At 44.0% G+C, this 20,171-nt stretch overlaps 1 protein-coding gene across 1 annotated transcript in view; it reads right to left on the reverse strand.

Annotated features, from left to right (window-relative positions):
- Positions 1-2,237, reverse strand: part of MAOA (monoamine oxidase A) — a 51,641-nt gene extending 49,404 nt beyond the window's left edge. Inside the window, exon 1 of the mRNA XM_050936607.1 lies at positions 2,120-2,237. Coding sequence (XP_050792564.1) covers positions 2,120-2,165 — 46 coding nt within the window. The 5' untranslated portion in view covers positions 2,166-2,237. The remainder of the gene's footprint in view (positions 1-2,119) is intronic.
- Between the last annotated feature and the right edge of the window lie 17,934 nt (positions 2,238-20,171).

Raw genomic sequence — 20,171 nt, forward strand, 5'->3', positions numbered from 1 at the left:
TTCCTATAGGGAACTAGTACTTAGAACTATATCCACTTTATAAAGAATGTCATACCTCCAACTGTACATAATAAGGATTTTAGTTCCATCAAAGGATTCTGGATATAAGCGAACCCTTGAGAATGATACCTGACTGGCCCATGTTACCAGAACAACAATCAGACATTGCGTAGGTCAACCCTTGTTTTTATGTCAAAAGTATTTTTGTTTAAGAAATACACAAACACTTTTTTCCTATTGGAGGACACTGCGTGTAATTTCATATAACAACAACTGAATATTCCTGTATCTGTGTATTAATACACCATATCTTGGGTACTTGAAGGAAGTGGGATTATTTTACTACAAAAAAAATTAATTTTCATAAACATTTCTCAATTCTGGTTGAAATTGTTACTGTATTTGTACTAATACTGCTGTCACCCCTTCACATAATTTCCAGAATTCTCAAATATTTTCATAACAGATATCTGAAAACTCGAGGTAATGTATTAGGCATATTAGTCAGGCTTAAAGGATTTATACAGAGCAAACCCAAACCTTCTAAATCAGTGTTTAATTATGATCGCTGGCATTCCTGTGCAGCTCTCACTAAAGTAAATGGGAGCCATGCACAGGTACATGGAGCAAGAATTTGCCTTATCATATAAAAATACGTGTTCAAAATATTGTAGCAGGTGAAATGTGAAAAGCCCAGAATTTTTGAGGGACCCAGGCTTCTGGCAAGGACATCTTTTCTCAAAGAAAAAACCCCTGTTTTAATGGTCACACTGTAATTTGGAAAGATCAATGTTAATCAAGAAAATATAAACTACATCTGTGCCACAACCATTTTAAAATAGTGTTTGCGTCATGGTTGAATGACAGATTGAATTGAACCCCATCCTAAACTTTGGCCTACAATATGAAAACAATAACATTAAACAAGAGCCATCTAGTTCACACATGCACCGTTTTCTTACTGACAAGACAGGAGTAACAAAGTGCAAGAGCGAGATATGCATTAAGAAACATCTAAAACGACAGTAAGGGCATCTTCTAACTTCTCAGATGTGAAAGACAAACTCTCCCCATGCCCACGATTCTAGTCTATTTCAAAAACAAGAAAAGGAAGCCAAAACTTTTATCTCCTGGCCCCACTCAATTTCATTGTACCAGTGGGGTTTACACTTCGTTTCGTTACATTGTACCTAACTAGGGTGCTACATTGTTTACTAATATTGACACTGCTGTAACTTTACAAGTCTATGAAAAAGATTCCCCATTAAAATCAGCTGATGGCTGCGGTCAGCCTGTTAGGACACTTGATCATTGGCTCACTGATTTGCTGCACTGAAAATGACCTCTTTTCCCAAACCAGTATCAAAGATTTCCACATGCACTGTGGCAATCTTCCAGACAGCAGCGTGATAGTGCCAATAGAGACTGTTCCGCTTCCGATGAAAGGGGACAACAGGATTATTGCTGCTGAGAGGGGAAGAGTTGAGATTGTAAAGTGGAAAGAAAATGTAGAAAGCATCCTGCTCAGACAACCTATTATCTGAGATACTTGTTCAAAATAGGTCACAAGGGTGCTTTACCCTAGGCTCCTTATAAAATCAGTTAAGTAAAGGGAAACCTAACCTGGGCTGATTATTGCAAGAACAGACACCTGAGGTATAGATCAGTATCAATACAGTGCGGTCGGGAAAACATAACTCCGGACATTGCAACCGTTATAGTTAAAGTGAGACAGCATGCAAGTTGCAGCAGGATAGAGGCAGTTACAGTTTCCTTGCAACCCGACCCACCGGACTGCAATAGGGCAAGGCTTTCACCCACTGCCTATTTCAGTTGGCATACAAAATTCAAGCCCACCCACAGCGCAGCTGCACCTTTGCTCCTTCGCTGGGCCAGGTCTGAATCAGGGTCAAGGGGCCTATGAGTCTGCGCCGGACTTGCACTTTCTCGGGTGCTAAACAAGGGCAAGCACCAGGCACACACCTCGTTCCCCGCCCCGCCATCCCAGGGCGTGGAACAGAGGCGGCAGGTGGAAATACCAGCCCCAGCCTCTGTAAATGAGGAGTTACAAAGGCAGCGACCCCCAGCCAGGACACGCCCGGAGCGGGGCTGCACTGACCTGAGATGCCGGCCCCGACCACGAGCACGTCGCATTTCTGGCTCATGGCGCTGCCTCGGCTCCAGCTCACAGGCTCGGCTTGGCGCGGGCTCCCAGAGCAGCTGCCGCTCGCGTCTCCCTGGCTGCCCGGCCGCGTCTGACAGCGGCGCCCCCGGCTCCGCCCGCCGGCCCGCCAATCACGGCTCCCGGGGAGAGGGGCGCCGCGGAGTTCCGCCCGCTGGGGGGGCAGCGCGCAGCTCTGCGTGTCAATCAGGTCCTGGGAAAAGCGGGGCGAGCGTCCCCCGCCCTCTGAAGCGCCACCCCGGCGGACAGCCTCGCTTCCTCTTCCTCCCTGCGGGCTTCTCCCCTTGCGGGGCGCGGACCAGGTCGGCTGGGGATGAAAAGTCCCTTCCTGCATGTGCCGGGGGCGCGCGCACCCAGGACAGCCCGGCCAGTGCCCTCCCTACCCTCAGAGCAGCAGTGCCGGGGAACTGAGCAGCCCCTCGGGTGAGCCCCAGACACTGCCCAGCCTAAGCACCTAGACCGGGCACTGACCCTCCCCACCACATGTGACAATCTTCAGAAGTTCCAGAGCCGGGAGGCACCTGCCAGGGCTCAGGGCTCACGTGCCCCCGCCTCAGATTTGTGCCAGGGTTACCAGCCCTGCTTGGTTACATGGTGCCCCCGAGCCCCCTCCCCGCGCGGCAACTGCTGGAGCCGGCAAGCTGGGAGCTGCGGCCATGGGGAGAAGCAGTGGCAAACAGCTGGGAGCTGTAGGGAGAGTCCCTGCTTTTGCTGCTGCTGCCTCTCCCCAGGGATCTAATGCAGCAGCTCCTCCCTGCAGCTTGCCACTGCCTCTCCATGCAGTGCTAACACCTGGGAGCTGGAGGGAGGGGCTGCTGAGGGTAAGGGGGACATGCCTAGAGGGTGTGATGCAAGTTTTTTGGGGGTCAGCAAACCTTTAAATTGTGCCCCCCCCCATAGCAGGTACCAGTTGTACCTGGCAGAAGCCCATATTCCTGCCACAGGGTAGAAGCCCCAAGCTTCTGCTCTACCCCCTAATTTGCTAAGGGAGGTGTTCTGTGAGGCGCACTTAAACTGTACAAGAGCCACATGTGGCTCACAAGCTGCAGTTTGGCCACCCCTGACCTAGACTAAGAGAGACAGATACTTTGATGTCTTTTCCCTGATTGGCAGGTTTGTAGAAATGTTGGTGGTGCCCAGAGCCCACCCCCGTCAAACTCGGTCCCTGCGCCTAACGCTCTGGGAGGGCGTTTGGGTGGGGGTAGGAGGTCTGGGGTGCAGGCCCCTGGGCTGGGGCAGGGGATTGGGGTGCAGGATGGGTGAGAGATTGGGTCTGGGGTGCTGGCTCTGGGATGGAGTTTGGGTACTGGGTGCAGGGTCTGGGCTGGGGTTGAGGGGTGCAGGCTCTGAGATGGAGTTTGGGTGTACGCTCTGGGTTGGGGCAAGGGGGTGGGGGTGCAGGAGAGGGTGAGGGGTGCAGGCTCTGGGAGGAAGTTTGGACCAAGGGGCCTCTGTGTGCTGCTACCCCCAGGCACTGCCCCTGCAGCTTCCCATTGGCCGCAGGAGTACTTGGGGCGTGGACAAAGACCCACTCCACCCAGGGGCCACAGGGAGGCGCCAGCAGCTATGTGGAACGAGCAGGCAGGAAGTCGCTCAGCTCCGCTGCGGCTGGTGAGCGGGGGCCCCAGATTGTTTTAAATGGCCCAGTGGACATGGGGGTGCCTGGGACGGAACGTGGGGCCGAAGGAGAGACCAGTTCTGGAGCCGGGCCTGTGGTGCCTGGTGCCCGGACACCACAGGAGCATAGAATTCGCTGCCCATGCTGATAGTAACTGGGATCCTGCTGCTAATAATCTACAGTTTGGGGATAAAGATGGCTTTGCCTGGATCCTGCTCACTCTTTCCTTCCCACACCTTCCCCCCTCTCTCCCCTTGCTCTAAAAAAACTTTGTGGTTTGAATGGCCTATCAAAATAGTCTAGTCTTTTTAAAAAATAGTCCCTGACATGTCCTCCTACTGCATCACAGAAATCTGGTTCCAGTACTGGAAAAGCTACTCATATCCAGATTTTGGCTCTGATTCTCCAAATTCCACTGTCTAAAGGGAAAACCAATATGGCTACTCTGAATCTCACAACAGAAACAAAAAAAATCAAGATTCCAGTGCAAAAGCACCAGGAAAAACCTGGATTATCTCATGGCATAAGAGAGAAAGGCCCCTCATGGATTGGTAACTGGTTAAAAGATAGGAAACAAAGTGTAGGGATAAATGATCAGTTTTCAGAATGGAGAGAGGTAAATAGGGTGTCCCCTAGGGCTCTGTACTGGGACCAGTCCTATCCAGCATATTCATAAATCTGGAAAAAGGGGTAAACAGCAAAGTAGCAAAATCTGCAGATGATACAAAACTACTCAAGACAGTTAAATCCCAGGCAGACTGCAAACAGCTACAAAAGGATCTCACAAAACGGAGTGACTGGGCAACAAAATGGCAGATGAAACTCAGTGTTGATAAATGCAATGTAGTGGACATTGGAAAACATAATCCCAACTATACCTACCACTCAAGAAAGAGATCTTGAAGTCATTGTGGAAAGTTCTCTGAAAAAGTCCACTCAATGTGCAGCAGCGGTCAAAAAAGCAAACTGAATGTTGGGCATCATTAAAAACAGGATAGATAATAAGACAGAAAATATCATATTGCCTCTCTATAAATCCATGGTATGCCCACATCTTGAATACTGCATGCAAGTGTGGTTGCCCCATATATTGGAATTGGAAAAGGTTCAGAAAAAGACAACAAAAATGATTAAGGGTATGGAATGGCTTCCATGTGAGAAGAGATTAATAAGACTGGACTTTTCATCTTGGAAAAGAGACTAAGACAGGATGTGATAGAGGTCTATAAAATCATGACTGGTGTGGAGAAAGTAAATAAGGAACTGTTGTTTACTTCTCATAACACACGAACTAGGGGTCATCAAATGAAATTAATAGGCAGCAGGTTTAAAACATATAATAGGAAGTATTTTTTCACACAACGCATGGTCAATCTGTGGAACTCCTTGCCAGAGGATGTTGTGAAGGCCAAGACTATAACAGGGCTCAAAAAGGAATTAGATAAGTTTGGAGGATAGGTCCATCGATGGCTGTTAGCCAGGATGGGCAGGGCTGTTGTCCCTAGCCTCTCTTTGCCAGAAGCTGGGAGTGAGCAACAGGGGATGGATCACTTGATGATTACCTGTTTTGTTCACTCCCTCTGGGGCACCTGGCATTGACCACTGTTGGAAGACAGGATACTGGGCTTGATGGACTTTTGGTTTTATTTTCTTATGATTCAGCACTGTTTTTGTTTTGTTAGTTTGTTTTTGAAATACACTGTAATGCAGATGCAGGGCAGAAAAAGGATTTATGCCTTAATTTGAAAACAATAAAAAAAAGTTAATTGTGTTGACATTTGCACTGTTGCATAGTAACTTTCTGCATCATGGCCTCCGTGATAGTAAAATTACAGACCAAGCTTTATTAGCCTTTCTATTTAGCTAACTTTTGTTTTCTGTAACATTTTATATAAACCAGTTGGTTAGCCTGTCCTTTCTAGTGATGTAAGTGCATAGGAAAAGGACTTAACTGGGACTTTTCTATTGCTATTGATTTTACAAAGAACGTAGGCCATACTTACAGGTTTGTGGGAGGATGGACTCTATCCTGGGAAGCAGTGACTCTGAAAAAGATTTGGGGTTGGGGGTGGATAATCCACTGAACACAAACTCCCAGTGGAACACTATGGCCTAAAGAGCTAATGTGATCCTGGGATGCATAAACGGGGGACTCTCGAGCTGGAACTAGAGTGACCAGACAGCAAGTGTGAAAAATCAGGATGGAGTGGGGAGTAATAGGCGACTATATAAGATAAAATCCAAAATATTGGGACTGTCCTTATAAAATCAGGACATCTAGTCACCCTAGCTGGAACAGAGAGCTTATTTTACCTCTGTATTGGTGCGACCGCTGTGGGAATACTGTCAGGGCTGGATTTAGAGGTGGGCTACCTGGGTAGCCGCCCAGGATATCCGGTAGTCCAGGGGGTGCTGTGTGGAAATGCAGAAGTCCATGCTGCGTGTGTAGTGTCAGAAACGGCTCCCTAGGGAGCATCATGTGGGCAGGTGCCCAGATTTCTCCTTGCTTTCCCCTGGCAGAGGAACATGGGAGTGGTAGTGAACCAGTAACACACAGATACTGCTCACATCCCCATCAATGTTCCTCCACACCCACCTAGGGAGCTGCGGGGGTGAGGAGGGGGGGAGCGAGGAGCAACATGAAGTGCTCTGTGCATCCAGGTCATTTTCCCCACCTGTGCTGTGTTGTGAGGGGAGCATCAGGAGCTGCTGCTCTCTGCCCTTCCCTTACGCAGCCCAGGTGAGGAAAGTGACCTGGATGCAAGGAGCCCTGAGGTTGCTCTTTGCTCTCTCCCTCACAGCCTCCTGGGGAGGGGGTTGGGGTGGAGGGTTCAGGGATTGGGGGCAAAGGGGGCACAGTGCAAGGTTGGAGTACAGGAAGGGAGCAGGGGTGGGGCACAGGAGGGGACAGGTGTTGGGGTGAAGAAAGCACAGTGCACGATTAGGGGTGCAGGGATTGAGGTGCAGATCAAGGTAATTACCGTAAATTCAATCCACAGCACCAGGGAAACAGAGGGTAAGGCCCAGAACATTGCTGTAAAATGTGAAATTCTGTTTCTCTCTCTTTGGTGCTGTTTAACCTATAGCCACAGTGCCATGCCCAGAACTAAACATAATGTACATGAGGAGGAGGCAGTTTTCTTGGGCCTTCTGAGCACAAAGGAATGTGGTCTGGCCATGTGCCCTTTCAGTGTGGCTATGTGGTCTGGCATTGGCTGTTTCAGTGGGGCTATGCCCCTTTGGCATTTCTGCATGACCAAGGCATGCAGTTGGTGTGCAGCAATGCCCTGCCGCCTTGGAAATGAGGGGCATAGCAGCACAGGGTTTTGCAGGTTAACTTGTACCTGTTTGTCCCTAAAAGACAGCATTGCACACAGTTTCTTCTGCTTTATGCAGCATGCAAGAAATGGGACAATCTCACTTTGTATACTGTGATTTTCAAATTATTCTTAAAAATTATTTCAGCACTCACACTCTGTATTATGACATAAAACCCTTACTGACCCTAATGAAATCCCATGCATATGTAAGGAGGATTAGATGAAAACTGCCATGGCAACGCAAGTTCACTTTTGCTTGCAACTGTAAACAAAGAGTCATAAATCTAGCCTTTGGGACAGCAGTAGGACTGGTTTGACTGGCTATAGCAGCTGGCTGTAGTTCTGGAGGAAAGGGCTATGTATATTGTTTCTTACGGGTAGAATTCTCTGCCCATAAAACTAAATCAAAAACTGTTAATGCGAGAGCCAGTGTGGATAAGACGCTGTACTGGGTGTCTAAAGATCTGGGCTCTATTCCTCGCTCTGCCACTTGGACAATCATTTCATTTCTCTGTGACTTTTCCCTCTTTACCCTGCTTCTAACCACAAGTTAATAGAGTGCTTAGTGCAATGGTACCCTAATCTCAGCTGGAGCCTCTCTGTTACAAATCATCATGTTGATTGTACTTCTTACTCTTATTGTCTAAAATACCTTATTAAAGTAGAGTGTATAGCATGGATATAAACAGGAGTTTGTCACAATAAATGACTGTGTGTGTGGTTTAATATGTAAGTTCTGTTCTCAGAACCCTGGGAACCCCCATGAATGTGAGATATTACACTTAACTGGGGCTCTTTTACCCAAAAAACTAGTTCTTGTGCTCGTAGAGGTTACAAGACAGGCAGCATTAAATCATCCATCCTGTTCTAAAAGGAGAATTTTCTCTAAAATACAAAGGAACAGGTTTGCAAAGGTCTGTATGAAGTTAGTCTCCAGTTAGAAAATGATTGCTGGGAATACTTTTCTGTAATGGAGGCAGCTGTCTGTCCCTGCAGAAGAGAGTAAATAAATCGGATTACATGAAAGCACTAAAGATAAAGGCAGATACAGTACTTCTAGCTTTCTTTTATGGTTAATATCTTTGTCTTTAAGTACTCACAGTCAGAGGTATGGGCTTTTCCATGTACCTTTCTCACAATGTTTAGTTATCACTATCCCGCCTTGCCTGAATGTTTTTATGCCAACTGCAACGTTGTTATGGAAGCAAGTTTTGTTTCACCTTAGTAAACATTCTTCTCTAGTTCATGTTTGTATCTCCAGAGACCTTTTGTCTCTTTGGGGTGTGTAGTTCATATTCTGATCCCTTAGTGAGTAATCTGATTAGAAATAATCCCATTTACTCTATATCCTTGCAGCAGAACTATCCTAGCAATACCCTTTCCCCTCTCTCCCATCTACCTTCCTAAGGAATAATTTTTTAAAACAAAAATTTCAATTTTCTGTATTGGACCCAATTAATTATTGTGGTGATCTGGGGAGCTTATGTACAATTTATGAATTCTGGTTGATACTAAGGAGCTGTTACTATGAAAATTGCTATATTTTGAATACCTCTTTATATGAATATTCACCATAAGCAGGCAGGGCTGTGTCCTGTCTCTGCCAGACTAGGGACAAGGGCAGGTCATTAGAATTCAATGACCCCTGATTCAAGGTAGCGGCCAGGAGCCAATGGGTTTGCTTGTGTCATAAACAGATAGTTAAGGGTTAATGTCTCTTTTACCTGTAAAGGGTTAACAAACAGGGAACCAAACACCTGACCAGAGGACCAATCAGGAAACAAGATACATTCAAATCTTGGTGGAGGGAAGCCTTTGTTTGTGTTTTTTGAGTTTTGCTTTGTTCTCTCTGGGTTCTGAAAGGGACCAGACGTGCAACCAGGTTTCTTGCCAATCTCCCTGCTACAGCCATGTATATATTCAGAATAGTGAGTATTACATAGAAAAGGCGGTTATAGTCTTTTGATTGTTTTCTGTATTTGCAAATGTGTATTTTGCTGGACGGATTTTGATTGGTATTTGTGCTGGGGGGAGACTTCTTTCTAGTATTTATAAGCTGAAAGACCCTGTAATATTCCGTCTTGATTATACAGAGATTTCTTACTTTTTTCTTTCTTTTATTAAAATTTTTTTTTTTTAAAGACCTGATTAATTTTTCCCCCCTTGTTAAGGCTCAGAGGAACTGAGTCTGTACTCACCAGGGAATTGGTGGGAGAAGGGAATGAGGAGTGAGGGAGGAAAGGTGAAGTTCCTCTGTGTTTTAGATTCACGGAGCTTGAATCTGTCTCTCTCTCCAGGATAGCCCAGGGAGGGAAAGCCTGGGAGGGGGAGAGAAGGGGGAGAAAAAAACTGATTTCTCTGTGTTGTGGTTCAAGGAGTTTGAATCACGGTGATCTCCTAGTGTACCCAGGGCGGGAAAGATCTGGGAGGAAGAAAGGAGGGGGAGGGGAAATGGTTTATTCCCCTTTGTTGTGAGACTCAAGGAATTTGGGTCTTGGGGTCCCCAGGGAAGGTTTTGGGGGGACCAGAGCCCCAAAACACTATATTTTCGGGTGGTGGCAGCCTATCAGATCTAAGCTGGTAATTAAGATTAGAGGAATTCATGCTGGTACCCCATCTTTTGGACTCTAAGGTTCAGATTGGGGAATTATATCATGACAGCTTGAACTGAGAGAAGATACTTCTCCTCCTGGCTGAAGGGAGGGGGGGAAGTGGAGAGAGGCAGAAATTTACCAAGCAAGATAAAGTGACAGGTGTCCAAAGTAAAAAGTTATAAAAGGACTCACATTGGAAGATGCATGGAGATACACACACAGAGTTTTGGAAGGAGCGATTCCATGTCCGTGCTTCAAAGAGAAGTTATGCAGTTATGCGGGAAGTATCCTGGATCCCACACAGCATACCAATGCAAACCCAAAGAATGCTGTGGAGTGGTGAAGAAACTGAGGCAGGGAAATGCTAATTAGTTAGTTAGTTAGCTTAGTTAGTACCCATTATGCCACTGGTATTTAGGACAGTGACAAAGCTCTTCCACTCCTGTCTGTTTCTGGCAAGTCTTTCAATGGTTCCCCAGCTGTGCCCCAATTTATCAGCTCAGCTTCCACAGCTCCTCAACATGTTGTTTTCAGGTGGCTTCATTTTCACTTGCTTTCAGGTGTCCATCTTATTGCCACTCTGGTGATGGAATCAGTTTCTGTCCAAACCACATGGCCAATCCATCTTCAGTGCCTCCTGGCAATGATGGTGCTCATATTTTCTTGGCTGCACTGTGCAAATAAGTCTTGGTTTGAGGTTGTTCTGAGATTTTTCTGAGGCAGGTTGTATGGAATAGACAGTTTGGACATGTCATACTTTCTCATTCCCCAGCATTCAGCACTCTAAAGTAATGTGAAAGTATGCAGCTTTGATAAAATTTGAGTTTGGTTTTGGTGTTGTATTTTGATCATTTCCAGACTGTATTTAAGCTCCTGAAGGTGGTCCTGGCTTTAGTGATTCTGTTCCAGAATGCCTGCCTTGTTCCACCATCCTGGCTGATGGTGCTGGCCAAGTATGTGAATGTTTTTACATTGGTGAGAACATGATCCTCTATCCATACTGGTGATGGTGAGGCAATATTAAAAGTCATAATATCTGTCTTATTGTGGCTGTTTTTCAGTCCAATTTGCTGGCTGAATGTGTTGAGTCAGATTTTTTTTTCTTGCATATGGTGTTGGGCATGTGATAGGAGAGCGACATTATCTGCAAAGTCCAGGTCTTCAAGGGATGAGAAGTGTGTCCATCTAATGCCTCTTGGCATGTGTTGTACACTGCATTACCCAGTCAATGGCAATGTCGAAGAGGATTGCAGATATGACACTCCTGACATACTCCTGTTTTGACTTCAAAACTGAGCTATCTGTGGTCAATGCTGCATGTAAAGTTGGAATAGAAGCTTTTGATGTTGATTATGCAGAGAGAGATTCCATATGCCCACAAAATGTGCCATAGGCTGGTCCTGTGAATGCTGTCAAAAGCTTTCTCAAAGTCGATGAAGTTTATGTAGAGTTGCCATTGCCATTCTAAACATTGTTCTATTATGTTTCATAAAGTGAAGATCTGGTCTGTGCATCCACGCCCTTTCCAAAAACCAGCTTGCTCTTTTCTGAGAACACTGTCTACATGTAGGGAAATGCATGTAGGGTTTATTATTTTGCATAGATCTGTATATTCCTCATGTGATTAAATAAAGGGCAATAATGTGTTAGAATTTCTTGCAAAGTGTGTCTCTGTTATATCCTACATGTACCACATGGCCCCTTGAATTGGTAAACCAGATAACCTATGGGTAGAGTTATACAAAAGGGTGTGTTTAAGCCAGGGGGCTCTGAGGAGTCAGCACAGGTTCCAGAGTCTGGGCAAAGGAGCAGCATGGTCTGAGCTCTCAGGACAGGGTTGCTAGATAGTGTCAGCACTTTGAGATATATATGTGTGCTAGCAAGCAAGCTAGAGATAACGAGGTCAGTTCAATCAGAGAGGATGAGGCCCTGTTCTAGCAGTTGAGGTGTGAAAACCAAGAGAGGAGAAACTGGTTCTGTAATTGGCAAGCCATTCACAGTCTTTGTTCAATCCTGAGCTGATGGTGTCAAATTTGCAGATGAACTGAAGCTCAGCAGTTTCTCTTTGAAGTCTGGTCCTGAAGTCTTTTTGCTGCAGGATGGCCACCTTAAGGTCTGCTATAGTGTGGCCAGGGAGGTTGAAGTGCTCTCCTACAGGTTTTTGTACATTGCCATTCCTAATGTCTGAGGAAGTGGGTATTCACCCACGAAAGCTCATGCTCCAAAACGTCTGTTAGTCTATAAGGTGCCACAGGATTCTTTGCTGCTTTTACAGATCCAGACTAACACGGCTACCCTCTGATACTTGAGCACTTTGAGAGTGTGCCTAGAGATCCCTAGACTGGGTTAGTGCCTGGGCTTTGTTCAGACTCTGGAGGCTTAAAACACATGTGCTCTTCCCTGATCTGAAGGTGATTTCATATATACACTGAGTTTTAAATGTACTCTGTCTCTCTGTGTGTGTGTGTGTGTTTTTCTCCCTCCACCTACATACTCACATATATTATAAACTAGATAATCTTTCTAGACACAAAGTGCCTGTCTATCCTAACAGTTGAAATCAGTGGTCACTGCACATACATAGATGACAGAATAATCAAACCCCAGAATGTACAATAATGAGGATTGAGTGGCTGTGGCTTTGAGGAACATCTTAGTGCACTGCAGTAGTCCAAAATACAAATGATATATGAATTAGGATGCTTCTTTTTAGGAAGTAGGATACTTTTCTCCAGAACTGTTGTACAAATCCATAATACACTGAGAAATGCTAATAAATGTATTCATTTACATAGAAGTATTTAGTTTGTCTTATATTTTTGTTCTATCATTCACTGGATCTGCATGATATAATATAAGAGAGAAGCGCTCAAACTAATGTTTATAGTTCCAGGGAGAAAAGGCAATTGACAACAAAGTCTCTGGGCTAGATTCTGATCTCAATTACATTCCTATAAATCTGGAATAACTCCAGTGACAAAAGGCATTAAAGATACACTGCAGTAAATCTGGAGTAACTGAGATGAGAATCTAGTTTCCTGTGTCACTAGCACCTCCCTGTGGACTTCATCCCATTTTAGTGCTAGATTATGCCTTGTTTACTCACTTTGTTTACTCTGCAAGTAATCCTATTGACCCTCTAACTCAAGAATAGCATGTTACTTCCAATGAGGTTGGAGGAAATGCAATTGTCTAGTAGCCAAGGACAACCAAAATATGCTCCAGAGAAGTAAAATGAAGATACTGGCTCACAGATAAACTGCTGATCTCAGGGTGTGTTAACTGACAAGTTTATCTGACATCAGTACAAAAATGAAAACAGGCCTCCTGCCATCACTACGATCAAGGAGGTCATATAATCACATCTACGGATTAAACAGATGGTATTCCAAGAACAATAGATCCTATATACAAACAGATGCTGTTAGTTTATAAGTAGGACATCCACAACCCAAGCCAAATAAACATGTATTGTAGTTTATTGTCCTGTTCTAACTAGAGGAGGGTGACTTCATTTGTATAAAGTAAGAATCTGCTGGAGCCTTAGTTGAAAACTCAGACCAAACCAAAACTAAATGTATCAGGCTAGAGCCCCATCAGCTGCTGAGGATCATCTGATGTAGATGAAGAGAGGATGATGGGTAAGCAAAGCTGTCCTTTGATCTTCCTTGATGCTGGGGCTGTTTTGCATTGGGCTGGACTAGTGAAGGTCAGAGCAGCCTGAGGAGCTGTTACAGTAGCTGGGAATCCTTAGGGAAGAGGAGAGCCCTGGTTACTCCTCCATCCAGTCACATCCTCGTATCAGCAGTCTGGAGGGGTTTGGCATGGGAGATGCTAGGGTGGCTTTATGCCAATTGATGATCCCCTACCCAGGGGTGATCTTTGGAGGATAGACCTGCCAGATTTAGGGCCACTTTTGGCAGGTGGAGTGGTAAAATGCAGCCAGTTATGATAATCCAGCGTTAGGTCCTTGTGTGTGCGTGTGTGTACTTCTGTGCTTCCTAGTTATGGTTGAAATTAGAAGGGGAAATGTACTGTGCTGGATGGCAAAAGTGCACCATTTCAGAGAGAGATTTTCAGCCTCAATCTCATTACCAGATTTACCCCTACCTATTTCTCAGGCTCCAAGTGATTAAGCTATTTGTGTTTGCTTTGGAAATTGGAAATGATTAGGAAAGATACATTTTTTGTTACTTGCCTGCATTTACAATAAGTGTTTTAATGAATCAGGCACATAGCTGCTATTCATGGAAATGAGGCAGAATTTCAAGAATGGGTACATTTTCTTCTGAAGTCTCTGTCACAGCTAACTGCTGCAGGTTTCTGTATTAAGAGGTGCCATAGATGTTAATAAAAATTCAGAAATCAGTGACTTTTGAAAAATGAAATCACCTTTTAATGGAATGCTGAGCAATTGCTCAAGTATTTCTCTGTCTTGTACTTTTTATTTTTTTAACACCACCATTGCTGCAATCTCAGACAAGAGAAAAAAAATCTTTATATATAATATTACAGGTACTTCAAGAGTTCTGCTGCTTTATACTATATATCTCCGCTAGATACCCAGAAAATACAGTTGTTAATTGGGTGCACTAGTTTATTTTAATAGATTTTCTCCTCCTTTCCCATAGGAATGTATTCACTGGGAAAGACATCCAAGGTTCAGGTTTGGGGCATGGCAAATGAGGTTTTGGCACCTGAATTTTGGTTAAATAGATTCTATTGAATCTGTACAGTTTTTTTTTAATGTGGGGTTGAAAACTAGTGTGTGTAGGTACATGTGTGTGTAGCCCGCTGCAAGGCATTTTATGTGCATGTAGTGCCTCTGCTGCAAAGTAGCCTGGGAATTAACAAGATTGCTCTGAAGAGGGTTAGGAGCAGACATCACTATTAAGAGTCTTATAGGACTGATACCTTATCTGAAAGGCAGCTGTGCTGAGGCAGCTATACATCCTGTGATGAGTGAGAGTGTAAAAGGGAAGGTCAGGTATGTATCCAAAAGTCTGGATGGTTATCTGAACCATCCAAATCTCTCAGGTCTGCAACACTAGACTCTGATCCTGTAGTCCTTTCTCAGGCAAAACTAGTATTGGGTTCAATGGAAATGTTTCCTGAGTAAGGACAGTAAGGTCAAGAAATCTTGCTGAAAATATCACAAAACCAGATGTTCTTCTCATGGTATTTTAACATTTTCTCATGCAACTTACAATACTCAGTGCACTATATGGGGCTTTATTTACAGTATAAACATAGACCAAGGCCCTGATCCTGAAGTGTGATCTTCTAGCTCCTTATGCCACATTGTAGCTGTATGGAGTTATAAGGATCCTTACTAATAGATACTATGCTAGAGTTAGGAATTTAAGTAGTAAGCTGGGTGAAACAGTTCTGATAAAATAGGAATCACTTTGAATGTTCACCTAGTCAGACTGCCCACGCCACTTTTGTTTAAGACAGGACAGAAAGTCCTGGAATACCACAAGAAAGGCTGTTCTCACAGTACGCTGTCCCTACCTCCGCAGGCTTAGATGCTTCATGGAACCACAGTCCCATGCTGCTGGGAGACCACAGAGAGCAATTCTATATCTCTTTTTGTGGTAGCAAGGATGGGTGTAGAGAGTGAGTTTGAGGTGGGGAAGCAGAACTGCCATAAATCTGACTATGCAGACACCCCTTCCCATGGAATTTGTACACAGGGGCTCCAGCCTCTGCTAATCTCAGGGGCCAACAGGAACAGCCTCCAAATGGCTATGCACTGACCTTCAATCCTATCCATTAGGGCGAGGGCAAGGATTCTCTCCCCTGAAAACCCTTATAAGATCCCTATTACAAAGACCATTTACTTGTAAATCACAATTTACTTGAGCTTTGTATAGGGGAGGGAGTGGAGGTACATGGACAGCATTTGTCCCAGAATCAGGAAAAACAGGAGCTCTCATGAGAGAAGTTTATTTTTATGAAGTGAGGTCTATAGTAATGCCAAACATAAAATATTCACAAATCATGAGTCAGGCTCCCCCAAAATCCTGAAACTGGCTTAAAAATCAATATTTATTTATAATGATAAATTTGGGGTATTTTTATTTATCTTCCCAGTTTTTGAGCCTTTAAAATGGGACATTTTCAACCTTTTCTCTATAGCCACGAGGACTAGAAACTTACTTTTAAAAATGATAGTGGAGTTTTTTTGCATAATCACAATGTAACTGGGATCTAGAGCTTTAAAACGCAGCTGACTATCACACAACTCATGATAAAATCATGCGAGCTGGCAACACTGGCTTTATAGCTCAGCTTTATGCCACTCTGGAGATTCAGATAGATAGTTCCAATAACTTTCAGAAAAGCACTCAAACATTTGCATGCTCATTGGACAGGAACCTCTGAACTTTCTGAAGTTTCTGTCATTGCTACTTAATCACTCTGATTTTCACTGTGGTTGGCATATAAACTGAGCCGGAATGTGCAGAAAATCCATTTCTTTGTTGCTGCAATAATGGTTCCCTCCCATACAGCCCCATGAATAATTGTTTAAATAAAAATGCACAGCCCCTCAAGGAACAGTTTTCATAAGACATAACGTTTTAGAATAATTTTCAAAATGGATCTTCATCAGCACTAGTATACAGAGCTCAGGGTCATAATAGTCATCCCTAATAAATGCTTTCATTCTTTCTTTCTTTCCAAACAGCAAACACAGCTTGAGTTACACACAAAACATTTGAAGACCCACATTATGTACTGTTCTGTATTGGCATTATGAGCAGGGAACTATAAAGTGCTCTTTGTCTCCAAGAGAGAGACACATCCAAATTGCTTAAATAAACAGACAAAATACTATGGTCATAGTAAAGGCCAAGTCCTCATGCCAGTGACTGGTGTGAGTAGCAGGGCAATGGCGATTAATATGGTAGTGAATCCTGGCCCTCCATTCTCTTGTCCTGCCCCTTGCACAGTGCTAGGAAGATAGACCACATGTGTGGCTCCTCCAAATCTTGTACACCCTAGAACCCCCTGGAATCAGACCTTTTCCACTACCAGTAGCCCTTCCTCCACAGCTGTGGATGCTGAGGCAGGATTTGTCCCTGTGGGAATAGTGGTCTCTGGCACCAAGATTTAGGGATACCCTGAATGTTACAATGTAATGTCTGATGTGAACTACTATGTTAAAACAGTATTACAAGGGGTTGCAGCAGCCCCTCGCTCTCAGGGTCCTTGTGCCATAGCCTCATCAGTACTGCTTAGAATTCAGGGACAGACTGTCACAGCAGTGGGGTTCCCTTTTTCATTGTGCTCTTGTGTTTTGGAGGTGGGCCGGAGAGGGGAACCAGGAGAAATGCCTTTGGGAAAGAAGGCCAAGAGATGGGATGCTTGAAGTTGCCACGATGCACTGGATCATGAAGGTGGAATCTGAGCAACACAATTTCTGAGCTTTTGGAATTCGTTCTTTTTTCAGTAGCAGAGTACCACTGCTTACTGCAGTTACCAGGTCGTTCCTATGACTCCTTAATCAGAATTACATTCTTAATCTACTCCTGCTCAATGGTGTATAATTGAAACTTTTTGAAAACAGGGATGAACAAGAATATGGCACACCGGGTACTCAAATATGGTGGAAAGGGATTGTCATTACAGAGATTTAAAGAAGACACAGTCATTGCTCTGAAGAACTGACAGCCTAAATGACACAAACACAGAACATAAAGAGAGACAAAGGAACATGTGTTTATGTGACAATGACAGCTGGGAGCCATAACAATTTATATCTTCCATGGATCGACACAGTGGGGGGACATCAGTGAGTTATACTTATTTCTAACAAACTAATTAAAATACAGTTTTCATGACAGTCTAAGTAAACATTTGTTACTTTCTATGCCCCTAGGAAATAGTGAAAACTTCAATAATAATCAGTAGCTAAAAGCAGGTAAAGGGATAGCTGAGGCAAAATTGAATATGTACAAACCAACAGGTCCTGGCAATAATGCATTCAACAGATTTTAAGGGAATTTATTAATAAACCTACTGAACCTACCAGTAATCTTTTTTTAAAATTCAAGGAGACATGGGGAGTCCTCAAGGACAAAAAGAAAAAAAGAAAAGAAAAAAACAGGCCACAAATTTTTACAAAGGACGGCATCTACATCCTGGTAGAAGCATGTCCGTATGTTTTTCCCTTTATACAAATACAGATATATAATATCCTCCAAGACATCCTAAGTTTGGTCCTTGCAGCTGATACTTTGAGGTCGACTGTGCCTCCCCTATTTAGGCTGAATAGTAGTTTACTCTGCATGTAGCCCCTTTGAATTCAATGGGATTATTAGAGGAGTAAGGTACCACTCATGTGAGCAAAGATGGCACAGTCTGTTCCTTAAAGAAGAAGGCAGCTTCCATGATGTTCTGTAGGTTCTGACTACATGTGGGATGGAGTGGCCTTTTTGCAGAAAAAGTAAAGATTCAGTATTTTAACTAGCTTCTATAGAGCAGAATGCGACTAAGCTCAGTTCTTCTATTGACTAGTGCTACTAGCCAAGGGGAAGAATGGAAATGTTTGCTTTCCTGATGATTCACTTCTCAGCTGTAAAAGGCAGTAGAGCACACAGCACCTTGTTTGATGGATAAAGAAAAAGTCTTCATAGTAAGACATTTAAGGAGCCTGACACGGTTGCCAGCACACTCTTAGCTACATAGTCTTTTACTTCAAGTTTCCAGGAGATAAACTATGATCCGCCAAAAGCTTCTGATGTGGTTCATAAGAGAGTTATTGTGTCTTTTTGTGGTTGAATGACGGCCAGAAAAGCAGGACTTTACAAATGTTCAGGATCTTTAGCGATAGTGATTATCTTGATTCTCTGAGTGATATTTTTATCATTAACAAACATAAAATAAAAGCAATTTTTTTTAATTTCTTACTTGGGTCATTTTTTAAATGATATCCTCTGTTAATTCACTGAACCATCTTCACTGCCTACAGAGGCTCTCCCATCCACCACACCAGAGACACAACGAGAAACACAAAAGATCTTTGGAAAACAACATTAACATCCAAAGACTGAGATACTTCCTCATGGCGCAAGTCTCCAGGAACCTGCAGTGTGTAGCGAGGGGTGGCTCTATATATTTTGCCGCCCCAAGCATGGCAGTCAGGCAGCCTTCGGCGGCTTGCCTGCGAGAGGTCCGCCGGTCCCGCGGATTCGGCGTACCCGCCGCCGAATTGCCGCTGAATCCGTGGGACCGGTGGACCTCCCGCAGGCAAGCTGCTGAAGGCTGCCTGACTGCCGCCCTCGCAGGGACCAGCAGGGCGCCCCCCCCAGCTTGCCACCCCAGGCACACGCTTGGGGTGCTGGTGCCTGGAGCCACCACTCTGTGTAACTCCTAGAGAATATGGTGCCACTTCAAGATAGTCAAGACTGCAAAAGACATTAGCTACTAGCATGGGGTAGTATAGTTCCCCATTTGGATTGTGGCTTAACCTACAGCATCACTAGTACTAATTTGGCTGCAAAGAATCAGCTTCTGTAGCTTCTTAATGCACTGACTCAACTCTACTTCATACTAATAAAAAAATTATTTTCAGTAGAAAAAATGTTTTTGTACACAGGACATTATTTTGGATGTGTGCACAGTGTTATTTTGAAGAATCTATTAAGAATATACAGTTGGAGCATGTTTAACACTGGTCTGAAAATTGTCCTCTGTCTATGCACTCTGAATATACACTCCAGTCAAACTGCATTGTTTTTCCAAGAGCTGCTGTTGTGGTAGAGGAGAATCAATAACAGGCATTCAGTTGGCAGGTGGTTTTACCATTGTTTCCAGGTAACTGTCTGCACCTGGGTATTGTGGGATATTAATGGCTACTCCAGGAGGGAAGAGAGAAATATTTTTTTCCAGGTTCCTATGTTTAGGGGAGAGGTATGACCTTGTATTCAGTGAAGATTAGATTTAATGAAAAGGGTTTTAAGGGAATAGGAGCCTCCTGTTTTAATTTATAGGAAGCATTGGAAATGCTTGCTCTTCCAATCTTGCAAGTTCTTATTTCACATAACAGTGAAGCAGCTGAATGAAATAGAAGTGTGACTGTCCCTGTGGGTACTCCTGACCCTGCCATCTTTGCATTACATGGTGATCAACAGGGCATGCCAGGTTATTGTTCTTCAGTACAATTGGTAATGGAGGAGAAGTAAAGTTCGATGCTAGGGCTTTGATTGAGAGAGCATGTGTGTAGTGATTTGCTTGGAGCTTGGAGGGAGAAGCACAGGTTGCAGAAGGAAGTGTTTGCTGAAGGCTGAAGAAATTAGTCTGTGTACACACAGCTGGAATGCTAGGGGCAGCTGGAGCAGCTCTATAAAATAGTTTTTTTAATAAAAAACCATTTTAAATAAGAACCGAGTTCTGTCATGTTATTACCCAACAAGTGGTGCATGAAACAGTGTGCCTAACTTTTAGTGTGT

This window comes from Gopherus flavomarginatus, chromosome 1 (assembly GCF_025201925.1).
Source record: "Gopherus flavomarginatus isolate rGopFla2 chromosome 1, rGopFla2.mat.asm, whole genome shotgun sequence".
NCBI classification, from domain to species: Eukaryota; Metazoa; Chordata; order Testudines; family Testudinidae; genus Gopherus; species Gopherus flavomarginatus.